The sequence below is a fragment of the Propithecus coquereli genome, unplaced genomic scaffold (assembly GCF_000956105.1).
Source record: "Propithecus coquereli isolate 6110/MARCELLA unplaced genomic scaffold, Pcoq_1.0 Scaffold120, whole genome shotgun sequence".
Taxonomy (NCBI): domain Eukaryota; kingdom Metazoa; phylum Chordata; class Mammalia; order Primates; family Indriidae; genus Propithecus; species Propithecus coquereli.
The window spans coordinates 1,777,179-1,792,752 of record NW_012136081.1 but is presented as its reverse complement, the minus strand read 5'-3'; the positions used below and the strand labels follow the sequence as shown (position 1 = coordinate 1,792,752).

At 52.9% G+C, this 15,574-nt stretch overlaps 3 protein-coding genes across 3 annotated transcripts in view; 1 reads left to right on the top strand and 2 right to left on the bottom strand.

Moving 5' to 3' along the window:
• The first annotated feature begins 162 nt into the window (after window positions 1–162).
• Window positions 163–8,882, top strand: PPP2R5B (protein phosphatase 2, regulatory subunit B', beta). Its single transcript, XM_012665655.1, has 14 exons — window positions 163–498; window positions 954–1,398; window positions 2,111–2,307; window positions 2,890–2,991; window positions 3,154–3,246; window positions 3,371–3,501; window positions 4,692–4,751; window positions 4,850–4,958; window positions 5,793–5,846; window positions 5,919–5,969; window positions 6,104–6,223; window positions 7,125–7,252; window positions 7,524–7,625; window positions 8,088–8,882. Exons 2-14 carry the CDS (start codon window positions 1,200–1,202, stop codon window positions 8,233–8,235), a joined length of 1,494 nt encoding a protein of 497 aa, XP_012521109.1. The 5' UTR covers window positions 163–498; window positions 954–1,199; the 3' UTR covers window positions 8,236–8,882.
• GPHA2 (glycoprotein hormone alpha 2) lies at window positions 8,876–10,308 on the bottom strand. The gene is made up of 4 exons (XM_012665656.1): window positions 10,192–10,308; window positions 9,736–9,838; window positions 9,371–9,555; window positions 8,876–9,273 (listed from the first exon to the last, which is right to left on the bottom strand). Exons 2-4 carry the CDS (start codon window positions 9,836–9,838, stop codon window positions 9,172–9,174), a joined length of 390 nt encoding a protein of 129 aa, XP_012521110.1. The 5' UTR covers window positions 10,192–10,308; the 3' UTR covers window positions 8,876–9,171.
• A 2,320-nt stretch (window positions 10,309–12,628) lies between these two features.
• LOC105827328 (chromosome unknown open reading frame, human C11orf85) overlaps window positions 12,629–15,574 on the bottom strand; it is a 49,431-nt gene continuing 46,485 nt past the window's right edge. The window contains exons 7-9 of the mRNA XM_012665412.1: window positions 14,526–14,598; window positions 13,589–13,697; window positions 12,629–12,977 (exon numbers count right to left, since the gene is read on the bottom strand). Of these exons, the coding sequence (XP_012520866.1) occupies window positions 12,932–12,977; window positions 13,589–13,697; window positions 14,526–14,598 (228 nt within the window). The 3' untranslated portion in view covers window positions 12,629–12,931. The remainder of the gene's footprint in view (window positions 12,978–13,588; window positions 13,698–14,525; window positions 14,599–15,574) is intronic.

The window sequence follows — 15,574 nt, the reverse complement described above, 5'->3', positions numbered from 1 at the left end:
TGCAGCCTTTGCCCGGAGTCCTCCTTTAGGGTTTACCCCTTCGCTTTGGTAGCTCCCCTTAAAGGGTGTGGGGACTACATCTCCCAGCAGCCCCCGGGGCCTCCCTGTCGCAGGCCCCGCCCCCCAGCCCGCGGGGAGGTGCGGGCCGGGCGGGGGGAGGTGACTTGATGTCATCCTGAGCAGCTGGGCGGCGGGTGCCGGTGCGCACCGAGCCGTGGCTCCCACTGCGCTGCACCGCGCTGGGTCGGAGTCCCAGGACTTCAGCCGAGGTCCGCGTGCTGCCCAGGCCAGCGTGGAGCCCGCCATTTGCCCGGCCCCGACCCGGGGCTGAGCTGGGGGCATGCTGCAGCCCCCCCGGAGCCCGGGAGAGAACCCAGGAGCGCCGCCGCCCAGTCCCAGCGCCCGGAGCGGAACCGCCGCAAAGAAGCCCTGAACCACCGCCCCCCTCCCCACGGGCAGCCTCCAGGGGTCGGCGACCAAAGTCTGGGTTTCTGAGAAGTGAGTGTGTTCCCCCCCCATGAGGTTTGGGGGGCCATGAAGGAGGAGCTCAGGTGGGGGAGGGTGCCGGGTTCTAGGAGGGGGCTAGCATGGGGATACGGCCTCGATCTTGGGGGCGCCCACAGTGGCAGGTGTTAGTGGAGCAGGGTTTCATTCTGTAAAGGGCTAGGGATGAGAAAGGGGTTCCCATTCTGAGTAGGGACTGGCTTGGGGGATAGGCCCTATTCTCGGAGCGGTTATTTTCGAGCCTGGGGCCTTTCAGTCTGGGAGAAAGATGTCCACGATGGGAGGGGGCTGCACTCCTGTTTTAGGGTCTGGGCAAGAATAGGAGGGAAAAGAAGACATAGGCTCTCAGCTGCAGCCCCATAGGCTGTCTGTCCTGAAAGAACTGACTGGCTCTCTCTGTCTCTTTCTTGCTGACCTTTCTGCCCGGACTTCATTTTCAAAAAAGCCAGGGTGGGAACACTAACTGGACTCTTCAGGACCCCCAGGAAGGACCTGAGCCATCCTCCTTTCTACCCTGCCTGCCCCCCAGGACTGGGCAGTTGCCAAAGGCCTGGGGGGGGGCCCAGGACTGTGGTTGTGCCCCCCCCCACTCCGACAGGATGGACCCAAGTTAGTCTGCCCAGCCTCACCCAGCATCCTCCAGGCCCAGAGAGAACCCCAAGGGCTCTGAAAGCTTGACCTGCTGCCTGTCCGCCATGGAGACAAAGTTGCCCCCTGCAAGCACCCCCACAAGCCCCTCCTCCCCAGGGCTGTCGCCTGTGCCCCCACCCGACAAGGTGGACGGCTTCTCCCGCCGTTCCCTCCGCAGGGCCCGGCCCCGGCGCTCGCACAGCTCTTCTCAGTTCCGCTATCAGAGCAATCAGCAAGAGCTCACAGCGCTGCCCCTGCTCAAAGGTGAGCTAGCTGCTGGCTGCTGGGGTACCTGAGCCCCAGAGGGGACCAGCAAGCCCGGCTGTGAGAAGCAGCTGACCCCTAGCCCTCTATGCTGACGCATGGCCTGACTGGCCTGTCATCCCTGGAGGTGGGGCATCTGAAGGTGGCACCACCCTGGGGGGCAGACCAGGGCTAAGGGTGGGGCCTGCAGCCTGGGTTCCAGGAGGCCACTGTCAGCCCAGCCAGCTGCTGGGGACCTGGAGCAGGTGCTTGGCATGGCTCCCTGTGATCGCCATGTGGCCTCCATCCCCACCCCTGGCCTGTAGGGCTGGACTGGCTGAGCCAGAAGTCACCCTAGAGATCCTTGGCCCTGAGCCCCTTCCCACTTGTGGCACTTAGAGCAGGGTGCCACCTATGAGAAGGAGGTAGTGGCTGTTTGGGGCACCTGTGGAAAGCCCACATGTCCAGGGCTTGTGATCTTGCTTTAAAATCAGGCCATCGTAATTCTCTGAGCCTGAGTTAGGAGGAAGAGTAGAAGCTCCCTTAACCCCTAGAAATGGAGGATGGGACAGGTGTTGTTTGCTCCTGCAAGGTGGGGGAGATGGCACAGAGCATGGGGTCTGGGGGCAGCAGAGGTGGCCTTGAGAACCAGCCTTAGGGATTAGGAGGGTCCACCCCTGCCCAGCACTGTGGCAGCTGGGGCCCCGGCTCAGCCCCCTCCTTCCCTCCTCAGATGTGCCGGCCTCTGAGCTGCATGAGCTGCTGAGCCGGAAGCTGGCCCAGTGTGGGGTAATGTTTGACTTCTTGGACTGTGTGGCCGACCTAAAGGGGAAGGAGGTGAAGCGGGCAGCACTCAATGAGCTGGTGGAGTGTGTAGGGAGCACTCGGGGTGTCCTCATTGAGCCTGTCTACCCAGACATCATCCGCATGGTAAGCACCTGGCACCCAGCCTCTGACGGACAGTTTAGGGGGCGTATGAACCCTACTGACATACCCACAGGACCACTGTGCAGAGAATAACACTACACTCTTCACTTTCTGGTGTAGCCTCATGGTCCACATCTCAGCTCTAACCCCTCACCCCCCACCCCTTACCCTGCTGTGTTGCACCCACTCAGGGCCTCCTGGCCTGTCCCACCTCCACACCTTTGCTTATGCTTGCCCAAGGCTTGGGGTGCCCTTCCCCCCCCCTTACCTTCCATGGCCTGGCTCAGATGCTGCCTCTCCCAGGAAGCCACTCTCAGTGCCCAAGCTAGAAATCTCCCCTTTTCTGCGCAAAATGCCTGTAGATCTTACTGCTTTTGACTTTTGTCTTCCTCACTGGATTGTACCTGCCTAGAAGGCAGGGATGTGTCTTGTCCATCCTTGGGTCCCCAGCCTCTTGCCCAGGGCTTGCGCAAACTAGGTGTTCAGGTGATGATTGCCCAAGGAATGAATTGCTTGCTGGGGTGGGTGCTGAGGTCGAGCCATTAGGACTTTGAATGAGGGAACACCCTGGCTTCTGCCCCTCAGATCTCAGTGAATATCTTCCGGACCCTGCCACCCAGTGAGAACCCTGAATTTGACCCTGAAGAGGATGAGCCCAACCTTGAACCTTCGTGGCCACATCTGCAGGTCTGAAGGGTTGGAGATGGCAGGGGTCCAAGTTTTGGAAGAGATCTGAGGAGAAGGGAGAGGATCTCCTTAACCCCTAGACTGTTGGATGAGGGCTATAGGGTGGGGTAAGGGGGTGAGGCTGTTGCTGAACTCACCTTTTTGTCTGTCCCCCTCCACCAGCTGGTATATGAGTTTTTCCTGCGTTTCCTGGAGAGCCCAGACTTCCAGCCGTCCGTGGCCAAGAGATATGTGGATCAAAAGTTTGTTCTGATGGTGAAGTGGGGAGCCCAGGCTGGGTGGTAACATAAGGCAGGGGCAGGTTGTCTGAGGGGCCTGGGATAGGATGGCAACAACGTGGGGTTGACCTGTCACCTGATCCCAACCCTGGGTTCTACAGCTCCTGGAACTGTTTGATAGTGAGGACCCCAGGGAGCGTGAGTACCTCAAGACCATCCTGCACCGGGTCTACGGCAAGTTCCTGGGTCTCCGGGCCTACATCCGCAAACAGTGCAACCACATCTTCCTCCGGTGAGTGGCTGCTGCCTGCCTGGCAGGGACCAGGGGAGAGAGAGAGAGCTGTTGGGGAGAAGATGGAGGCAAAGGCTCCCAGGCTGTAGGGACTTTATGGAACTCTGGTTCATGAAGTTCTTTCTTGGTAACATATTACGTAGTATTGATTATACAAAGGTTCTGCCTTTAAGGCTGACCTCAGACATCGGCTCTGTGAAGCTACCCGCTCAGCAGAGAGCGGGTATTTATTTCCATTTTACACATGAGAAAGTAGAGACCGAGGGAAATGAAGTAGGGACTAGGTCAGTGCAGGGGGCCTAAGATAGGGCCTAAATTTTCTGACCTTTATTGCACTGGGCCAAAGAGAGACTCTTTCTGCAAACGTATATTGAGCACCAGCACGCAGTGGGCCTCTGGGGATCACATGGCCTTGTGGTTGAGACCATGGCTCTGGAGTTACATGGCCTGCATTTGAGTTTGGTTCCAGTATTTGGGTGGACTCGGGCAAATTACTTAAGCTATATCCTAGTTTCCTCATCTTTAAAAGGGGTATGCTACCAGTACTAACCATTGTCAAGGTGAAATGAGGTGTTGCTTCCAAAGCACTCAGTATAGCTCCTGGACTGAGGTCGGGACTCTGAAACATTAGCTTTTATTGTCAGCAGCTGCAGGATAGGCAAGACGCAATCTCAGTCCTCCAGGAGCTTGTGGTCCATTAGATTCCCTGCTTATTAACTGCTGAGTCTTGATTTCTTCATCTGTATAATGGATTTAGTAAGGCCTACCTCCTGGGATAATTTTGAGAATGATGCGGCATAGAGTAGATGCTCTAAGTGTTTGTCGTTCTTTTGGTCGACTGGCACGGAGAGTGAAGGACGTAGGCTAGGTGCCTACAGGCTGGACAGGGATCAGCTAATGAGGATTAGGGTCTGCGGGAGGAAGAGATGGGCTGGAACACTTCACAGCAGAGAGGGTTGAGCTGGGGATTCAGTGGCAGAGGTGGCCGGGCTGAGAAGGGTGTTTCAGAGGTGGGTACAGATCTCAGCGGGGCCTGGTTTGGGACATTGGGAAGGGACCGCAGGCTCTGGGTTGGGAGAGGGTTGGATAAGTAGTGTGGGTGAGAGTGGGTCAAGCAGGCAGGATGCCTAAGTGGGGCTGGGCCTACTCCGATTACTCTCAGCATTCCTGCTCTTCTCTTCCTCTTGTAGATTCATCTATGAACTCGAGCACTTCAATGGCGTGGCTGAGCTGCTGGAAATCTTAGGAAGGTGATTATCCCTGGCCCTCCGCGGCAGCTTAGGATTTTGGAAGGAGGGATTGGGGCTGGGTCATCTGAGCCCTTCCCCTCTCTTCTGCCAATCCTCAGCATCATCAATGGCTTTGCGCTGCCCCTGAAGACGGAGCACAAACAGTTCCTGGTTCGCGTCCTGATTCCCCTGCACTCTGTCAAGTCGCTGTCTGTCTTTCATGCCCAGGTGAGGCCCAGCCCTGGCCCTGATGCAGCAGGACCTTCTGACAGCGTCAGAGCAGCCCGTGGGGCCTGGAGGTCATGGGATCCTATCCCACTTTATAATTCTTTTCCACCTACCTCAGAGAATTCTGGCCCTTTAAGGCTGACCTCAGACATCGGCTCTGTGAAGCTTCCCCAGCCCCTTCCCTTTCTACCCGCCCTAGGCAGAGTTAAACTCTCTTCCTTCTATATTCCCAAAGATTTTGATACAGAATTCTATTATGGGCCGGGCGCGGTGGCTCACGCCTGTAATCCTAGCTCTCTGGGAGGCCGAGGCGGGCGGATTGTTTGAGCTCAGGAGTTCGAAACCAGCCTGAGCAAGAGTGAGACCCCATCTCTACTAAAATTAGAAAGAAATTAATTGGACAACTAAAAATATATAGAAAAAATTAGCCGGGCATGGTGGCGCATGCCTGTAGTCCCAGCTACTCGGGAGGCTGAGGCAGTAAGATCGCTTGAGCCCAGGAGTTTGAGGTTGCTGGGAGCTAGGCTGACGCCACGGCCCTCTAGCCCAGGCAACACAGTGAGACTCTGTCTCCAAAAAAAAGAATTCTATTATGGAACCTTCTGTAAAATTTATAAGGATTAGTTTGCTGAATATTTCCTCCGTGAGATCATTGTATTCCCAGCACACCGATCCTGCGGCCTGGTACATCCTAGGCAGGCAGTAAATGCTTGGTGAGTAAGGGAGTGAGGCAGTAAGTGAGCAGTGTGGCATCCTGTCCTCGGAAGCCAGTCCTTGGCACCTGGTCGCCTCCTGACCCCTGTCTTCCTTCTCTCCACCCCTCACCCCTCGCAGTTGGCATACTGTGTGGTGCAGTTCCTGGAGAAGGATGCCACCTTGACAGAGCATGTGAGTACTTCTGGCGGGAGGTGGGCCCCTCACCTCTGCAGGTCTGACTCCTTTCTGCCTCAACCCCCACAGGTGATCCGGGGGCTGCTCAAATACTGGCCAAAAACCTGCACCCAGAAGGAGGTATGAAGGGCTTTGATGCCCACCAGAAGGAGGTTGGGAGGGCTCGGCTTCCAGAGGCAGTCAGGCGTGTGTGTGTTGGAGAGAGATGTGAGCTGCTGTCCCTCTGTCCCTGTTCCCTCCCCCACCCCACCCAGGTGATGTTTCTGGGGGAGATGGAAGAGATTCTTGATGTCATCGAGCCCTCCCAGTTCGTGAAGATCCAGGAGCCTCTCTTCAAGCAGGTGGCTCGCTGTGTTTCCAGCCCCCATTTCCAGGTGTGAGGTGGGACGTGTGGGGTGGGAGCAGGGGTATGGCCTGGGAGGGTTGGCCAGTCGACCTAGCCCAGCTCCCTCCGTCCTCAGTTTCTCCTCCAGTCCTGGGTCTGATAATGGGGAGATGTTGGACTTAGGACCAGGAGGCCTAGGGTCAAGCCTCAGATCTGCCTTCTGTTGAGGGGCCTTGGGCAAATCACTTTACCACTCCGGTTCTGATTAAGGTTCCTCATCTGTAAAATGGGCCAACAACAATCTCTGCACAGAGGGGTGATGAGGACTGAAGAGATTGTGCATGTAGACATGTTTGGTAAACTGAAGTGTGCTTCAGAGTAGGGTGGAGGATTGTGACCATTGCCCCCTTTTCTTAGTGGCCTTAGATTTCAGTAGATCCACTTTCGGAACCAGCCAGGCTTCCCCACATCTTCCCAGCTACTGTAACTCATGTTCTCCTGCATGCGTGCACAGACTTTCTCCATTCTTATGAGCCATGACCTCCTGGAAGTCAATTCTTCCTCACGGTGACCCTGGTACTTCAGTTTACTAAACACCTTAAAGTCCAGTGTCTCATTTGATTCTTACAACAGTCCTATGGAGGTAGGTATTATTAGCCCCATTTTACAGATGAGAAAAAACTGAGGCTGAAAGGTGAAATGCCTTTGTCCACGATCACTCAGACAGAGCAGAGTCTGCAGTGGAGCTACGATTTGCCCCTGAGCACTGCACTTCAAATCCAGTCCTCTTTTCTCTTCGCCACATTGCTTCCTCCAGTGGGTCAGATAAGCCCTGAGGGTGGGGTGTATGGAGGTCAGGGGGCCTAGGTTTTGGGTAGGGATGGATACCAGACCTTGCATACACACAGGAAGCCACTGCCAGGCTCACTGTGCCATTTCCTCTGCCCCAGGTTGCAGAGCGGGCTCTGTATTTCTGGAACAATGAGTATATCCTGAGCCTCATTGAGGACAACTGCCACACTGTGCTGCCTGCTGTGTTTGGGACCCTCTACCAAGTCTCCAAGGAGCACTGGAACCAGTGAGTCCCCAAGCCTTGACCTAACCCACAGAAACTGGGACCTGGGTCAGTCAATCTGGACCCCGGGGCTACTCCTAGCTGGAGAGGATCAGAGAAAGCATCAGAAGATGGCCGGGGGGGCGGTGAAAGGACAGAGAGGTGGGCAGTGCTGTGGCGTTCTGGGCTATGTGCTGTGTTTGAGGAGCAGGGATAGGCAGAATGCCGGCAAGAAGGGTGGGGCCAAACTGAAGTTGTTCTCATCTCCCCAACCCTCTCCCCTGACTCTGCCAAGAACCATCGTATCTCTGATCTACAATGTGCTCAAGACTTTCATGGAGATGAATGGAAAGCTGTTTGATGAACTCACAGCCTCCTACAAGCTGGAAAAGCAGCAGTGAGTGTGGTGGGGGGTTAGGTGTGGGGGAGAGGGAGACGAGCAGGAAGGAATCAGACCCTCATGGCTGGAGGGAACCCTAAAGGACCCCCGCCAAACCCTGTCTGATCAGATGTGAAAGTCTCTCCCCCGTTCCTGCCAAGTGCTGGGCCGTCCTGTGCCTGGCTGCCCACTTCATCCTCTAGTCGTTCTTCCAAGTAGTTCTTCCAGGCATCGACCTGTTCTGGCTCCCTGTAGCTTCCTACCCTTCAGCCAGGGGCCACTCAGAGCTAGGCTTGTTCATCTCCATGACTGCAGGCTGGGATAAGTCTGTCCTCAGCTCTCTTCCCTAAGCAGATGGTTCCTATGGAGTCCCAGAACAGAAAATGGTTCTGTGCCCCGCCTTTGCAGGTGGGCAGTGGTGAGGGAGGTTGGACTGTGGAGGGGCCCGGGCAGGGGAGCTGCCTCACCCTCTGTCCCCAGGGAGCAGCAGAAGGCCCGGGAGCGTCAGGAGCTGTGGCAAGGCCTGGAGGAGCTGCAGCTACGCCGGCTACAGGGAGCCCAGGGGACCAGGGAGGCCCCCCTCCAGCGGCTTACACCCCAGGTGGCAACCAGTGGGGGTCAGAGCTAGAGAGCCCCTCAGAAGGGGAGAAGCTAAACCCAGAGCCGCCAGTCCCTCCATCCCTTCTCCTGCCCAGGGGCCCAGAGAGACACACACCTCCCCCTGGCCTGGCCTGGCCAGAGTGGCTTCTGAGGACTCCCTGCCCAGCCTAGCTTTCACTGGGGGGAGACGAGGAGAGGAGATGGTGGTCTTAGTAACAGAACTCTCAGGCCTGTATGGCAGGACTTGACCAGGGCAAGCTTGACCAGGAAGCTGCCGTCAGGGATCTTCCCCTGCCCTGCAAAGCTGGGCTCCAGGCTGCAGGCAGGCTCCTACCCCCTGCTCCCAGCCTAGGGCAAGGACACTCAGCGCCTCACCTGCCCTTGCCTCGGGCCAGCTCGAGGTCCTTCCTCATCCCACCATGGGGTCCATGGTCTATTTATTCTCGCCCAGCTCACCCTCAACACAGATACTGTCCTGGGCCTGGGGCATCTTCCTTCCCTCCCCTCCCTCGCCCTGTACTTCCTTGTCCCCTTTTTATTTATTGGGCACGGGGAGGGGTGAGGGCACAGGCAAGAAAAGATTCACAGTGTCCTGGGGTAAGAGTCACAGTAATAATGGTCTATCCCCTTTCCCCTGGCTGGGGGGTAGACTTAATAAAGAAAGAAACTCAAGAACTGCTTGCTTTATTTAGGGGTAGGGGCAAAGAGGAAAGTGAAATGATAAAAGACTGGTTAGAAGGGCCAGGAAGAGGCAGAGCAAAGGCAGAATCTTCCCCCTTCCCAGAAGGTGACAATTGCAAAATCTTAAAAGGGTCAGAGTTGGAGAAACCCCTTCATTTAAAAAAATCCCATAGCAAGTAACTAGCAGAGTTGGAACTCCCAGTTTTTAAGTCCCAGACCCAGGTTTTTCCCACCAGAACATCAAGCCCTGTGACCCAGGGGAGGAAGGAGGGAAGAGGGTGGGCTAGTAGCGTGAGAGGCGACACATGTCACACTGGCAGGCCCTGGCCGTGAAGATCTCGAGCTCCTCCCTCCGGTTCCCCACACACTGCAGCTGCACCTTCACCTGTAGGAGAGGGGACTCTGTTCCAGGGCCCTGTCTCAGGGCCGTCTTGGATCCCCCTCTCCTTTGTTTTCCCCCACCAGACTTGGGCCCTCCTCACCTTCTTCAGGCTGCTGATGGTGCAGCACTGAGAGACGGAGGTGATGTTGTGTCGATAGCCACTGGCCACCAGCACAGAGTACCGGGAAGGGAAGGCACTGGACTCACAGTGGCCCACGCAGGCCTGTGCCACATGGGAGCCCTGGCAGGTGCCTTGGCGGTCACTTCGCACTGTCACGTTGAAGGCTAGAAGGAGATGGGCGAGTGGCAGACGGTGCCTCTGCAAAGGCTTGCCCCAGATCCTGTTGTTGGTGCCTCCATGCGGGTCTATGTAGAAGCTGCCTGCCCCACGGTCTGATCTATCAGCTCTTTGCTCCCACCCAGAACTTCCACTCCTCCTAGCTCTCTGGTCCCAGAGTTACTCACGGTGCATGTGGCAGCCTGGGATGGCTGTCTCCTGACCCCAGCTTTCAGGGATTGCCAGGACTAGCAGGCAGAAGAGCAGGGTTTGGGGGGACGCCATAGGCATCTGCAACACAGTGGGTAGATTCTGTGGGTGTGCAGGTGGGAAGGGGAATTCTTTAAATACTGCATGCCTCCAGGTGAGTGAGCCAGGGCTTAGTCTTTCTGACAGGTGAGGTGTATCTGAGTGTGTATGTGTGTGTGTCTGCCTGTGTCACTCTAGATGGATGTGTGTGTGAGCAGCTGTCTCCAGGTGGGACCTGTGTGTCAGCCCTCTGTGCGGTGATTCTCCCCTGGAATTCCCCTCACCATCTGGCACACGAACATCTTCCTCCCTCCATCTGCCCCGTCTTGGCCTGCAGGGCCCTCGTCCATATCCCCAGGCCCTCCCCAGAGCTCCTCCTGCCTCGGGGAGCTCACCACTTCCAAGGCCCAGGAGCAGAGTGGCTTGCAGTCTCCCTGTGCCTCCTGCTGGTCTGCAGACTGGTGCCGGCTCTCCAGACTTTTATATTTGCCAGCAGTTTTGGAGCCACGCCCTCTTGGAGATCTGCTTTCAGGCCGGCCTCCCAGTCTGAAGCCTCAGCACAATCCCACCTGGGAGATCCTGTTCTTTGAGGCGTGGTCCTCAGAGAGTAGCTTCTGCCGCTTTTGGCTTCTCTCTGTCCATAAAGCTGCCCTCAGTCCAGGGCTGGGGAAGCGAGATGTGAAGAAAAGCCCAGGAGTGGGTGGAGTATGCAGTGTGTGTGTACGGGGGTTGAGACTGCTGGCTAAATTGTGGCCACTTGGGTTCTATTCTTTGCTGTGTGACCTTGGGCAGGATGCTTCCCTATTCAGGGCCTCGCCAACCCAACCTTAAAACCACTAAATTCAGCCCTGCCTGTGTTTTTTACTGACTGCAGAGGAAAAGGACTGAGGAAGAAGTGTCTTATGGACAAGGGAAATTACACTGGGGTTGGGGGTCTCCTGAGGTGTGCTTGGTGGCAGAGCCAGGGAGGTTGGGGGGTTACTAAGTTTGTTTCAGAACTTTACTTCCACAGTGTCTAGTGGTTGACGTCTCATTCTGGGGGTCAGCTATAGAGTGGGGCTCTGAGCTGGACGGTCCTGCTAGTCTCTGGAATAACAGCGACCTGACTCCTTCCTGCAAGCCTGAAGCTGTCCACCCCAGGAAATCTGATGGTTTAGTCCAGCTCTGGTTTTACAGGTCAAGCAACTAAGACTTAGAGAAGGAAAGTTACTAAAAGTCACACAGCTAGTTAATGTCAGAACTGGTTTAGAACCCAAATCTCTGGCCAGGTGTAGTTGGTGGCTCACACCTATAATCCTAGCACTTTGGGAGGCCAAGGCAGAAGGATTGCTTGAGGCCAGGAGTTCAAGACCAGCCTGATCAAGAGTGAGACCCGCTCTCTACAAAAAACAGAAAAATTAGCCAGGTGTTGTGATCTGTGCCTATAGTCCCAGCTACTCAGGAGGCTGGCAGGAGGACTGTTTGAACCCAGGAGTTTGAGGTTGCAGTGAGCTACAATGACACCAACTATACTCCAGGCCAGGTGACAGAGTGAGACTCTGCCTCAAAACAAAACAAAACAAAACAAAAAAATAGAACCCAAATCTCCTACCATCCATCCATGGTACTAAATTATACTTGGGGCAAGAATGTGACAAGTTGGAAAAAGACCCCTGGCCAGCAGTAGCCAGAGAGGTTGGGGCAGAGTGGAGATCTGAAGGAAGCTGAGGTGATTCTGGACAGCTCCCCCCAGGGTCACTGCCTCACTGACCTGTCACACAGACTTCTAGAGCTAGAAGGCACTTTATAGGACAAATCCTACCCTCTCCATCTCCAGATGAGAAAATAAGAACGTGAGAGGAAAGCGGCTTTCCCAAAGTTTCAATGTAAGCTAGTCAGAGCCAGGATGAGCACTCAGATCTCCAGATTTTGGAGTTGTGCCTTTCAGCAGCTTTGTAAAGTAGGCCATGTTTGGGATAGTAGAGCGAAGGCTGTAAACACAGTTTGAGAGGAATTGGTGTTACCAATGTTGCTAAGTCTCAAATCCCCACACCCCACAGTTTCCCTCCAGTCCTTGCTCCCCTCAGGCCCTGGGTCCTCATTTGCTGGGGCACTGGAGTCCACCTCTTTTCCTCTCCCCAACAAAGGCTAAGGCAGTGAATTAAGGGGACTCAGCGGGACCTCAGCAGTCCAGCCCCCAATTTCCTACTCTTTAGGGAAACACTCTGGCATGTGACAGATAATCAGCTCTGTTTAACGCCTTTGGGTGATAAGGGCTGATTACCTCAGGACATAGCCCATTCTAACATTGGACATCTCTAACAGTTAAAAAGTGATTCCTATGTCCTGAGCTAAAATGAGTTTCCTTAAATTCCTATTGATTATTTTGGTCCTCTGAAGCTACACAAGTCTAAACTGTCTGTCAGCTCAGATCAGCTCTTCAGCTGAAGACAGAGCTCAGACGCCCAGGCCTTCTCCAGGGGCCCTAAGGACTGACTTCCAATTAATCTAATAAACTAAGCTGCGTTACTGTCAAAGAGCCAGACCAGAGGGATAGGTAGGTGGGAAGCATTTTACCTATGGAGAGGCTACCCTTTGGGGCCAATGTGGGTGAATTGAGGAATAGATTTCTTTTGGGTCAGCAGGACTCAGGACAGTGAGTCTTGCAAAACCCCATTCCCTAACCCCTGGCAGTGATGTTTAAGGGTTGAGGTCAGGTACAGACTCACCCACCCAAAGTGATCCAGTAAACGGCAACCAGGCAGACGTAGAGGAAGTTTCATGCATTGTTTCTCTGTGTCTTGAGGGACGAGTTTTCTCTCTTACTCTCTCTACTTCACTAAATTCAATCAATAACTCTTCATAAATAATTTATTGTTATTAGAATCCTAAGTGCTAGAGACAAAAGACCTAAACTGGCCCTCAGGGCCAGAGCATTTTAGAAAGTTTCATTCTTTTCTTAATATTTTAAATAGGAAACAAATTCAATTATAAAGGGGCAGAGAACAGGACAAACTCACAAGAGGACTCAGTTTGGTGCCCTCATTCCCCATGGCTGAAGTGTCATAAGAAAAGGATGGAGTTGGGGGAAGAATGGCTCGGGAGGAATCACTGCAAGAGATGATCCTCTTTCCGCGGCTGCATTTGGAAGGCTCACTATTGGCTGCTCTTCCTGAAGAAATATCGAAACGGGAAGAGAGAGCTGCAGGAATGAGAGCAGAGTAGTCTGAGATTCTACAAGGTCTCCTTCCCTTCTTCCCGATTCCCATTAGTGCTTCATTAGCTAGGGCATTTTTGCTCTGGGGAACCACTGAATGGAAATTCAAGTCTGGAACAGCATTTGAAAAGGTACCCAAATTAGATTATACTCAGGAGGAAGAAATAAAAAGGATTGCAATAGGATGGCTGAGCTCTAGACAGATAGAGGGACTTGCTATCTTCTGAAGACACAAAGCTAGATTCAGAGGGGAGAATGGAAATATTTTAGTAATCAAATCATCTGAATGACCCAAGTAAAATAAGAATAGTCTCTGTTTAAGCAATGTTTACAGAACCAGGCCCTTGCTGGGCATGCCAGGGTGGGGATGAGCTGTATAAAAATGAATATGACACAGTCTAAATTCACAATTAGGGCTTTTGTTCTCAATCTCATTTCCATCATCTATCCTGGACATCAGTGAGAAATCTCTGCAAGTAATCTGCTTTCTTCTCTATTCTAATTACCATGAGAGATTCGATGAGGCGAACTCTGGAACTAGAATGCCACTCTGGAGCTGGATCTCAGTTTGATGGCAGGAGAGAAGTTTGTCTTACCTTAGAAACCCAAAGAAACCACTGGTTCCTAGTTCTTTAGGTGGAGGTGGACTGCTCTGCTGCAATGGTGGGACAATTGGCCCTGCCAGGCTGTCCCCCAACTTAGAATCTGTAAGGAAAACACTCAGGCAGGAAAAAGTGTTAGTCCATAGGCTGCTTTTGTGTGAGTAGGAGAAGGCAGGACACTCAGCATGAAATAAGGGCAGCCTTATACCAAGATTACTTTAAAGCCAGGTGAATTGTTTGTTTTGACCTTCCCAATTTCCTCTCAGCTAAGTAAGATGCTATTCTGATCTTGGAGTACTCACTCAGGCTCCTGAGTTATTTACACAGCTCAAGTCCCAGCTACCCACCATGGCTGATAGATACGACTTCACATGGAATGACAACTTGAAGAACTCGTTTGCTTACATAACCCCTGCTTCTGTGATAACTACAGTTCCCATTGAATCCTCATGTTGGGTAAAAGATCAGCAAGGTAGAAGAGTAATACCTTGACTTGCATTCCCAGCCCTGCAGAACATCCATCTGCACCTTCAATGTTAATACTAATGCCCCAAGAAAAGAGGAGAGACAGCTTCCCAGAGATTGTTCTTCAACAGCACAAAAAAGGGAAGCACATCCCTCCAAACTTTTCTATAAAACTTATCACCCCAGTTGGAAATGTGTTGCAATCATGGGAGCATCAACTTCACCATAAGAAGCGGAGGACAGGCATGCATTGCCTCCTTTCACTCTTTTTGGCAGCTGGGAGGCTTCTATTACTGTAGGACAGACCCCTGGACCAGAAGATGGCCAACAAGCACCTCCACGGGAGCAAGGCACATTACCCTGAGTGTGTCCAGACTCAGAGCTCTCTGCTGTTCTGCTCACCAGAGAATTACACAGGACAGGGTGATTATTAAAGGAGAATAAATACAAATTTCCCAGAACCTACCCTCTTCTTGGACATCAGTGATATCAGAATCCAGGGTATCCTGCCATTCTTGCTGGATTTTTCTTTCCTTGTTCTGATTAAAAGAGGACCAAGGAGAGTCTTAAACTTTATTCCTACACAGCTTGGCGATCTGAATGCTATTTGCTGGTGAACTGATTTTATATCAGCACTGGGGCCTGGCTTCTGACTGTCCAGACAGGTTCTATATTTCTGTCTTTAGGACTGTCCTTTTTCCATTTCTCCTTCCTAATCACTATCCCTCTAAAATCATGAGATTTAAGAGCCAAGAACAAACCAAGCTGGGTTTAACTTACCATGTTACTGAGTGCCTACTATTGCCAAGGACAGAATATTGAGGTTCCAGAAACCAGGAGGACCTTAAATTTATCTTGGAGAAATGTATAATCCATGAGGTAAAATTGACATACAAATTAAATATTATACACAATGTGATAAGACTACCCCATGAGTCCATATACAGTGCTGTGGTTACTGAGGATATGAATGGAGTGGATAGTAGTTAGTCAAGGAAGGCTTCATAGGGAAGTGACATTTGAATGGGGCCTTGATGGATGAGTAGGATTTTGTCATAATGGGGGTGAGGAGATGGTCAATGAGAGCAGGGCATTCCAGACAGAGACATGATGGACGAGGGCACAGTGCCATTAAAGAGCAAATACGATTAGCATGGCTAGAGCCAGGCGCAGCAGAAACATGACTATGGCATTAGCAGTCAGCATAATACAGTGCAATCTTATTATTTCTCCATGTGCTACTGCTTTATAGAAATTCCTTTGTACTTTGAAGAGGACATTCTACAAGCTGGTTCCAGGCCCACAACATTTCCCAGTAAATACTGACAGTGAGAACCATAGTTCATATATTTTCTTTGGAAATCTCTGCTAACTGTCCACTCTCCTCACCCAGTCAGAACATATGGGCCTGAATATGCAGCCATGCTGGAGTTCCTTGAGCTGTTTTGCTGGTGAAGAATTCTATAGCAAGGGGCTGTGGCCTGGCAAGGTGGGTTCTGGGAGGCAAAGGCATGA